Raw genomic sequence first — 10,967 nt, 5'->3', positions numbered from 1 at the left:
TACAAGAATGAATTGATACTAATACAGATGTAACCTGTGACCATTCCTCATCTTCAAACATCACCTGACCTCAGTTTGTCCTTGACCTTGACCTCATTTTGGACTTAGGTTGCTTTATATGGGCCATCTCTTGGTTAACCAAATGGGACCATTTCATCTAGCATCAGTACCGCTTACAAGAATGAATTGATACTAATACAGATGTAACCTGTGACCATTCCTCAACTAAAATTGATTTCATTTTGGACTTAGGTTGCTTTATATGGGCCATCCCTTGGTTAACCAAATGGGACCGTTTCGTCTAGCATCAATACCGCTTACAAGAATGAATTGATACTAATACAGATGTAACCTGTGACCATTCCTCATCCTCAAACATCACCTGACCTCAGTTTAACCTTGACCTCGTTTTGGACTTAGGTTGCTTTCATTATCGACAAGGATGCCACCGGGGGCATCAAGTGTTTATTGAATGCAGATCCTTGTTTGTGCATAAAACAGATTCATTTAGATCAAATTTATTTCATAAGATAATATTTTGTTTGAACTTGTACATTTAAGACATATTTTTTTCCTGAAAAGAGAAATGGAATTAAAAACTTTAAGGACATGATAAAAAGAAAAGTCTAATAAATATGTGTATTCTTTTTATTTTTGTCAGTCTTCTTTGCATCCAGATGATAGCACTCAAGGTTTTGTAGCTTATCTGAGCACGACTGGATCGTAATTGGTTCCAATGTGCCCTTGCACAAATAGTTGACCAAGCTTGCATGCATGCCTTTATTTAGTTCTGGATGTTCACCAGACTGGATTAGATCTTTGGTGACTCAAAGAGCTATAAAAATGAATAGATCGGCAACTTGAAAGGCATATAGAGCAGATCTCGCCAACATCATGTGGGAACTGAATGAGATCTCGTTTTACCGGTGTATGAAACAGACAGCAGAAGGATAAAAATTTGTGTCTTGAAAAACTTTCTATCAGATTGTTTATAATGATAATGGTGTCTTTTTAGTGTTATTAGTATTTTCTACATGGGGAAAGAATGAATATGATTGGAAGTCTGAGAAATCAACAGTTGACCTTTGAAAATCGGACCTGATTTGGTTTATTATGTGTCGGCTGTATCGCCAGTGTAATACTTTAATAAGCGTCTGTTGATTTGATCATGAGTGATAAAGCAAACGCTTCAATAAGATCACGAGTTTACGCAAGATTACCTCCTGGGTGACTGAAAGATCTTAGTTGCTTTTGAAAACTGGTCAGATCATGTAATTTGTGGCAGAATTATTTGCAATTTTGGTACCATAAGTTATCTAAAGTTAGTTCAATTAGGCCTCAAGAAAAAATATAAAATCCAAAAGTTGCTTTTTCTCTGACATGAAATTCTTATATTAAAACTGATTCATAGTGCCTTAAATTTTTTAGCTCTTGACCTGAAAGTGACCTCTGACTGAAAAACTGTTGTGTAACAGGTGGCTACATCGAACCATATACTAAAACATGGAGTGGAGTTAATTTTGTTAGCATAATAAGTCATAGAGGCATATACTTAAAATTGAGTTTATATAAAGATTTTCATGACATGCCAGTAATATACTTTATCCTGTCTGTTCAGAACTTGATTTTTTGCAGCATTGTTTTCTTGCTACATGTAACTCATACCAGTGATAAAAGTGTCTTAGTGACACATTTCTTAAGAGGCATATTCAAGGGCACAGAGCTTATATGAAGTGCTGTTTCTTGTCTTGTCTTGGTCATATCTTAGAGCATTCCAGCACCTTTTTTTTTTTCATAAACACAATTGTTTCCATTCTTGATTCAGTGTGTCATACGGGTTTATGACAAAACGTCGACATGGCATTTCATGAACAAGACGACATGACCAAACAGAAAATAACATCAACAGAATATAGACAAACACTGACAGTGTTTTTGCAATAGTTACTCAGAGTGTAAGGGAAGTAAGTCCGATTTATAATATACTTTTATTATAAGTTATATATCACATGTGATATTGGATGTTAAATGCAACATCCCTTAATGTGTCTTTCACTCCTCGCTCTTGAAAATTTTCAGCAATATTTTTAATTCTTTTGTTTTTCAACTGCTCGCTCCTCTTTCTCTTGGTTGTTTTGTGTGTCTCCACGAAGACGAGATAGCATCCTCATCAGCGTGTTGGACTGTTCCCCAGTTAGAACACTGATAAACTGGATATTTGGATGAGATTCCCTGGCAACTACAGAAAATCAGGGATGCGAGCCTTTAAAAAAATTGTTGTTCTAGGGACATCATTAATTAGTCGGCTGTAAATGGACCATTTTGCTGGTGTGCACAATGATTCCTTCCGAACAAACCGCATCTGTTTGGGGGAAAACGAACACATTCAAGTTAAAAACATTATTTAAAGAGATAGTTTAATTTGAACCCCTGACCTCTGGATTGACAGTCAAACCTATTACCACTAGGCAGTCATAATTGGTATAGTATTTATTATGCCCCCCTTCGAAGAAGGTGGGGTATATTGTTTTGCAGATGTCGGTCGGTCTGTTCGTAGACCAATCCATTTCTGGATGATAACTCAAGAACACTTGGGCCTAGGATCATGAAAGTTGATAGGGAGGTTGGTCATGACCAGCAGATGACCCCTATTGATTTTGAAGTCAGTAGGTCAAAGGTCAAGGTCACAGTGACCCAGAACAGTTGAACGGTTTCCAGATGATAAGTCAAGAACACTTGGGCCTAGGATCACAAAACTTTATAAGGATGTTGTCCATGACCAGCAAATGACCCCTATTGATTTTGAGGTCAAAGGTTAAGGTCAAAGTGACCCGGAACAGTTAAACTGTTTTTGAATGGTAACTTCAGAATGATTGGACCTAAGATCACGAAACTTGATAGGGAGGTTGATCATGAACAGCAGATGACCCCTATTGATTTTGAGGTCAAGGTCAAAGTGACCCAGAACAGTTAAACTGATTCTGGATGATAACTTGAGAACGATTGGGCCTAAGATCACGAAACTTAATAGGGAGGTTGATCATGACCAGCAGATAACCCCTATTGATTTTAGGTCAGTAGGTCATAGGTCAAGGTCACATTGACCCAGAACAGTAGAACATTTTTGCCAAGTAACTAGAGAATGCTGTACAACAACAGATCCAAAAAGAAACATTGAAAGAAGCCAAAAGGAGTGAATTCAGAGTGATATTTTGAATGAAGCATAACTTTCTCATGTAAAAAAAACAAGGGTGCAGGTCACATACCCAAACAAAAGTGTACCCTCATGGTAAAGTCAAAATGTATTCAAGAAAATCAGAATGTACCAACGTTAAAGTTCGAGAAAATAGCAAATTGACAGTTGATAGTATTTTATTTCATTCAACAGTTCCATGTTTATTTTTGCAGAAAAAATATTAAATTTTGACTAGGGTACATTTTGGTTTGGGTATGTTTTGACTATAATCCAAAATCAACATTCCTTTTTCTTTTCTATATTAGCAATATATTTAAGATGAGATTTATTTAAAGTCGGCAAGATAGTGAATAAGGATACAAGATAACCTCGTGTGAGCTTTTGAACCGATTTAAGTTCTTCATGGGAATATAGGTAGTATCTGAAAATCTGATATTCTAGAGAACTACGTACTTAGGTATACAGACACAATAATAGGAAAATGGCGCAAAGAAATGAGTCGCATTATGGTGGATTCAAATACTTCTCAGTGTTGCTCTGTAGAGCTATTTTCCATATTTTCTTTGCAATTTTTTGCTAAAATCGCATGACGAATCTATGCTTGACAGTTAGGAAGCATTTTCATAAAGAAATACTTAAGTTTGAAAGAATTTGTCATGGAATCTTAGGTCAATCAACACCACTACAATTTTTGGTCTCAATACAGTTTGGGTGTTTGATGAAAATATTTGGCAGTGGCTACGATTACGGTACCGTAATCCTAGCCTCCGGTTCTAGGATTACGGAAGTTCCGTATTCCTAGACAACCCTACGAGGATAGGCTAGGATTACAGAAATAAGTTAGAACATGCATAAATGATGTTGTAAACTTACTTATTTCATTGAAAATAGCGATTTTTTCATGCCTACCATATTACATGTATTTTGTGTTATGCGGTGTGTGGAAATATTATAGAAATATGAGGGTTAAAGTTAGATTAAAAAGAAATATTCTATACTTTAAATTTTATGAGTTGAGTTTGCGTGTCACTCGAGTTTTCCACGGAGAAACAGGCGAAATCAACACCCATATACATATGTTTTTCTTTCCGAAACCATACTAAATATAAATTATTATTATTATTTTTTTTTTTTGAAATTGACTTACAAACGTAGAATTATATTCTTAATGATAGCTCAAAGGGATTTAAAAAAAAAAAAAATTTGTACTTTAAATTTTATGATTTGATTTTGCCTGTCACTTTAGATTTCCGCGCATACAGAATCGGGCGAAATCAACACCCGTATGTACGACAGGCATGAAAAATCCCTACTTTAAGTGAAATAAGTAAGTTTACAACAACATTTATGCATGTTCTGACATATACTTGATGCCTCTAACATACTTAAATTCAATAATCCTAGCCTATCCTCATAGGATTGTCTAGGAATACGGAACTTCCGTAATCTTAGAATCGGAGGCTAGGATTACGGGCATGACCCAGTAAACACCTGACGTCGTACCGACGTTGGTTAGATGTTGGATTTTGGTCGCGACGTCGGCGACCTGAATCCAACGTCTAACCAACGTCATAACCACGACGTCTAATAGACGTCTAGGAGACGTTGGAATTAGGTTGGATAGAAAGTCTGTTGTTTAAATGTTTTCATTTATGAAATTAACTGGTGTAATTTTGCTATAATAGTTTAAAGATAGTTATGCCTGAACATACGCTTATAAATAATAGTTCATTAGCACATCAAACATTATCATTAATTATGTTATGTCGCATGAGATTGTCTATTTTCGGAAACGGATTTTTTTTTTACCAATTTAAAACTGTTCAGGAAAAAATTGCATTCTATACACATGTATAAATTATTCTAAATTCACCTAAGGATCTTCTTCTACACATGTTGTTTAATAGCCATGCCTTCGCGAGATAAGCCTGCATCGGTTTACACAAGTCTTCCGGTAATTTGATATTTGTGGGATAAGATAGCAAGTTTATAAATACTTTACACAAAGGGATCCGCAACGTGAGTAGCAGATTTTTGAAAGTTGTACTTAATTTAATAGTTATTCTTTTTAATGTTACGTATTCTTTCAAAGATTGATGCATTATGTTTATTACTTTAAAAATCAATTGCGTTTAACATAAAACTTCATTACATTTTATGAGGTTATAGAGAATTATTTTAGAATTTAAAATATAACATGTTTGTTTTGCACGTAGCAATTATGTTCTTTAGTAATAGCTCTAGCATACTTGTATAAGTTTTCAAATTTTATGAAATGATGAAACTGTCAAATTTTATACATTTCAGATGGGAATTTTAGCGGAGTTGAAGAATCATGCAGACATGACTAAACTTGAAAGTTTCAATTACTGGATTACCTTTTTTGGATTTATGATATTAGACTTATGTCGCTATCATGTGAAATAAAGATGATAAAATACATGTGTTGATTACTTGTTTGATTGCAAATTCTGTTGAAAATTTGGTCAGATTTTGGTTGGAAAGTGGTTAGATTTTGGTTGGAAAATGGTCGGATTGCGACGTCTAGCCAACGTCGGGATCCGACGTCTAAACGGTTTGCAAATCCAACCAAAATCCAACGTTAATCCAACGTCGGGGTCTGACGTCTATACGACGTCTAACCGACGTCAAATGCCTACTGGGGACTAGATACCGGAAAGGGCCCTTTCCGTGATATTTGATCGAAAAGGGCCTAACATGATCGGAAAGGGCCTGCCATATGTTTATTATTGGAATTGATTTAACTATTTCTTCATATTTCATTATGACATAATAAAAGAAAATAAATTACGAAAAAAAAGTTATCAATTTGTTATTTTTAAATGAAAATACGAGTCATGGCATAAACCGCGCTGATCGGAAAGGGCTTAACATGATCGGAAAGGGCCTGCTATATGTTTATTATTGGAACTAATTTTATTATTTTTTCACATTTCATTTAACAAATGAAAAAGGAAATTATTTAAGATAAAAAAATTATCAATATTCGATTTTTAAATGAATTATGGACAAAATACGGGTCATAACATAAACCGCGCTGATCGGAAAGGGCTTAACATGATCGGAAAGGGCCTGCTATATGTTTATTATTGGAAATTGTTTATTTATTTCTTCATATTTCATTTATCAAATCAAAAAGAGAAGAACATACGAAAAAAAATATATGAATTTTTGATTTTTAGATGAATTATAGGCAAAATACGTGCCAGTACATAAAGCGCGCTGATCGGAAAGGGCTTAACATGATCGGAAAGGGCCTGCTATATGTTTATTATTGGAAATTATTTATTTCTTTCTTCATATTTCATTTATCAAATCAAAAAGAAAAGAACTTAAGAAAAAAATAACATTTATTTTTATTTTTAAATGAATTATTGACAATATACGCGTCAGTTCATAAACTAAATGTATTTTAGTTATATGTTTTAACTCCGTGTAAATTGCACATTGATGAGATAATAATAAATACAGATCTCCCTTAAATATTTATAAAACATGTATTTATTGGAAGTTTAATAATAACAAATATTCTTGCAATATACTTTTAAAGTTTATTGCTCATCGTTCTGTTAAAAGTACCTTATAATTGTTATTAACGAAAGGACAGGTTATTCATATGTCACCTATCAATCAACAAGTTGAGTAAACACTGATTGCTACGTGTCAATCAAAATATTTAAAGAAGGTTAGATGTTTTTACGGCTTTTCGTTGACAAAATAATTTGCCATTGAGTAAATGATGCTTTATTCAATAATATAATATATAAACCATAGACTGATTTCAGAAACGCAACATTCGAATAATAATGCTATATTTGGTGACAGTTACGTTACACGCCTAGAAAAGCATACCAGTGGCAATATGCATTTCAAATATAAATGTGCCTTCTATGGTGTATCTGGAATGTCAACACGTAAAAAATTCAGGCCAATGTATGATAGATTATTAAAGGACAAACCAAGGTAAGAAGTAAATTTCTATTTTTGCTAAATATTTATAATATTTTCTTTCGGTGAAAGAACAAGACATTATAAACTTTTGCTAATCTAAGTAATGGAAATAGTTACAATTTGTAAACCAAGTACTATCATAATCATATGTTAAGTGTAAACAAACATGTGCATGTTGGTGCACATGCCATGCACGTGCATAATATGCAACACTTTTATTTTTATAAACGTATACGATAATGATTTTTAAATACATATGTTTTATATTTCAGGTATGTCTTCTTAAACATCGGAGGAAACAATATTGTCAACTACTGTTCGCCGGCTGATATATTTACGGCTTTATAAGCATTTCTTGTGCAAAAATAAAAATACTACCGAATGTACTTGTTTTTTTTTCTTCAATTCTTCAATTTGCAGGAATAACGACAAGTATTAAATTAGATAAAAGCTTGTCATATTAACTGCACTTACCTCACAGAATATACAGTTCGTCTAACACTGTTCCGTGCAAACGGTACACACATTTTGCTTAAGAAACATGTATGCTAAGAATCAGGTGACTTTTTACCCAAAACATTTAGCGGCATTGTTTGAAGAAAGCAATTAAAGTCAATAAAGGCTATTATCTGTCCAAAAGGCAAAGTGTATAAAAATATTGTTATAATATAAAGACATTATTTGTCACATGGCACTTGTGTGTGCTTACAAATATACTGATTAATTGATATAATCAATAGGTGTGATAATCCAATCAAACTCTATCAGGACTAATCAGAGGCACGTGTTTGTTACGCCGCATATATTCAAAGGCCGGTCCTTTCCGATCAGCGCGGTTTATGCACTGACATGTGTTTTGTGTATAGTTCATTTAAAAATCGATAATGATCTTTTTTCTTTCTTTATTTTCTTTTGTTAAACGAAATACGAAATATGAAGAAACAATTAAATAATTTCAAATAATAAACATATGACAGACCCTTTCCGATCATGTTAGGCCCTTCTCGATCAGCGTAGTTTATGTCATAACCCATATTTTGTCTATAATTCATTTAAAAATCATAAATAGCTATTTCATAATTCATAATTTATTTTCTTTTCTATTTCTTAAATGAAATATGAATAAATAAATAAATAAGTTCCAATAATAAACATACAGCAGGCCCTTTCCGATCATGTTAAGCCCTTTCCGATCAGCGCGGTTTATGTCATGACCCGTATTTTATCTATAATTCATTTAAAATTCGAGTATTAATAATTGTTTTATTTTAAATTATTTTCTTTTTCATTTGTTAAATGAAATACGAAGTAATAATTAAATAATTTCCAATAATAAACATGTGACAGGCCCTTTCCGATCATGTTAAGCCATTTCCGATCAGCGCGGTTTATGTCATGACTTGTATTTTGTCTATAATTCTTTTAAAAATAACAAATTGATAACTTTTTTTTCGTAATTTATTTTCTTTTATTATGTCATAATGAAATATGAAGAAATAATTAAATAATTTCCAATAATAAACATGTGACAGGCCCTTTCCGATCATGTTAAGACCTTTCCGGTCAGCGCGGTTTATGTCATGACCCATATATTGTCTATAATTCATTTAAAATTCGAGTATTGATAATTGTTTTATTTTAAATTATTTTCTTTTTCATTTGTTAAATGAAATATGAAGTAATAGTTGAATAATTTCCAATAATAAACATGTGACAGGCCCTTTTCGGAACATGTTAAGCCCTTTCCGATCAGCCCGGTTTATGTCATGACTCGTATTTTGTCTATAATTCATTTAAAAATAACAAATTGATAACTTTTTTTTGTAATTTATTTTCTTTTATTATGTCATAATGAAATATGAAGAAATAATTATCTAAATTCCAGTAATAAACATATGGCAGGCCCTTTCCGATCATGTTATGTCCTTTTTGCGGAAAGGGCCCTTTCCGGTATCTAGTCATAGCGTAGGATTACGGTAGCCACCACCAAAATATTTTTCTGGCATCAAACATGACCCCCACTTTTCTTTTGATTTTTATTCAGCACTGACAAAATTCTTCATGAAAACGTAAGTTACAGACATTTAAAATGGGTCCGACATTTGAAATGTGTCAGTTCTATAAAGAATAAAGAAGGCAAGCTATTTAGTGTGTCCATGCCTTTAAAAGAGTCAGATTTAGTGGTATTTAGCCTTTAATATATCATTACCTCCCTTGATGCGAAGTTACCTCCTCTGCTAAGAGGGAGTGGTTCATAAAATGATGATTCAATTTCTGCGATAACTGAAATTAATTTAATTAAAACGAAGAAAGAAATAAAAACCTTAAATGTTTTTCTAAATTCAAAGTATTAGCTCAGTTTTATAAAACTTCTTATTTTTTTATTTATGAACTTCTCCCTGGTTCAGATGACAACTTCCTGTGAAAACTTTGACAAGTTTTAAACTTCCTAGATTCAGTGTTATTGAGTGATCTAGATAAGATGTAGTAAGAGAAATTTATGCAGATGTCATTTTAGTGAAAAGGAACAAAAATTACAGAGCAGAAACATTTTTCATTAATGATGAGAGGCAAAAGCAATGGTGGCATTCACAGCGGGTCAGGGGATAAAGCTGACAGTCTGAACCTGTTGGACTCCACTGACAGTGATGTTGAATGGCTCAGTTTACCTCCATTGAAAGGCAAAAAGCCAAAAAAGTTAGTATGTTTTCTGTGAATCATAGAAACTTTACGGGTTACATACTAATGTAACAGTATCATATGAGAATCTGAGAATAGTCCCACTACTTGCAGCCTAGTGATTAATAGGACGTTTCGGGACAGCATGATAACTTTTGACTGTCACTGTCTCCAACACGTCCAAACTTATTCTGCATATTTCTGTTAGGAAATCTATTGAAATCCATTGGGAACCAGGCCTTTTTTTATGCTGATTTTAGGGCCGAAATTCGGCCCCATTCCCCAATCTAAAAAGTATACTTTTTTCCCCACCTTGGCCAAAAATTCCCCATGCAAAAAAAAATGAAATTAGTTTTGATTTTCAGTCCTGATTTTAACAACTTTTCAGCAAATGTATTCCTCCAAACAATGATTTCGCGACGTAAATTTCCCATCCAAAAGGGACCTGGTACCCTTCCCCAAATTTACAAAAAAAGGGCTGGGAACGTTTTCTGGTACATGAACAATGTTTTTGTATTAAAAATGATAACATCTCTGGAATTCCCATCTCTGAAAATGAATTTATATTTACATTAGAATATAAACTTGCCTCGCTGACATTTTGTGAATGTATATTTTGTGTTTTGTTTCTGCAATTTAGTGAAATTGGCAGTCTGTTGTATATTAAAACCGGTGTCAGTGTAGATATCTCCTCGCACCTGTTGCATCATATTTTCAAAGATTTAAGTCTCTTATTTAAAATTATGAATTAAATTCAACCCATTTGAAGTTTCTGCATGCATACATTTTTGTGTGTTTTTTGTATTGCAGATCTTATTAGTCCCCTACTGGTTGAAAACCAGTTTCGGGGACTATAGGAATGCGCTTTTCCGTCATTCCGTCATTCTGTCATTCCGTCCGTCCGCAATTTCGTGTCCGGTCCATAACTCTTTTATCCATGAAGGGATTTTAATATTACTTGGCACAAATGTTCCCCATGATGAGACGACGTGTCCTGCGCAAAACCCGGACCCCTAGCTTAAAGGTCAAGGTCACAATTGGAGGTCAAAGGTCAACAGGGTTTTTTTCCTGTCCGGTCCATAACTCTCCCATCCATGAAGGGATTTTAATATCACTTGGC

At 33.6% G+C, this 10,967-nt stretch overlaps 1 protein-coding gene across 1 annotated transcript in view; it reads left to right on the top strand.

Annotated features, from left to right (window-relative positions):
* The first annotated feature begins 9,534 nt into the window (after positions 1-9,534).
* The window catches only part of LOC123524404 (EF-hand calcium-binding domain-containing protein 14-like), a 31,594-nt gene continuing 30,161 nt past the window's right edge, over positions 9,535-10,967 (top strand). Inside the window, exon 1 of the mRNA XM_053538891.1 lies at positions 9,535-9,865. Within this exon, the coding sequence (XP_053394866.1) occupies positions 9,729-9,865 (137 nt within the window). The 5' untranslated portion in view covers positions 9,535-9,728. The remainder of the gene's footprint in view (positions 9,866-10,967) is intronic.

This window comes from Mercenaria mercenaria, chromosome 3 (assembly GCF_021730395.1).
Source record: "Mercenaria mercenaria strain notata chromosome 3, MADL_Memer_1, whole genome shotgun sequence".
NCBI classification, from domain to species: domain Eukaryota; kingdom Metazoa; phylum Mollusca; class Bivalvia; order Venerida; family Veneridae; genus Mercenaria; species Mercenaria mercenaria.
The sequence above is the reverse complement of the archived record's forward strand: the minus strand, read 5'-3'. Positions and strand labels throughout refer to the sequence as shown.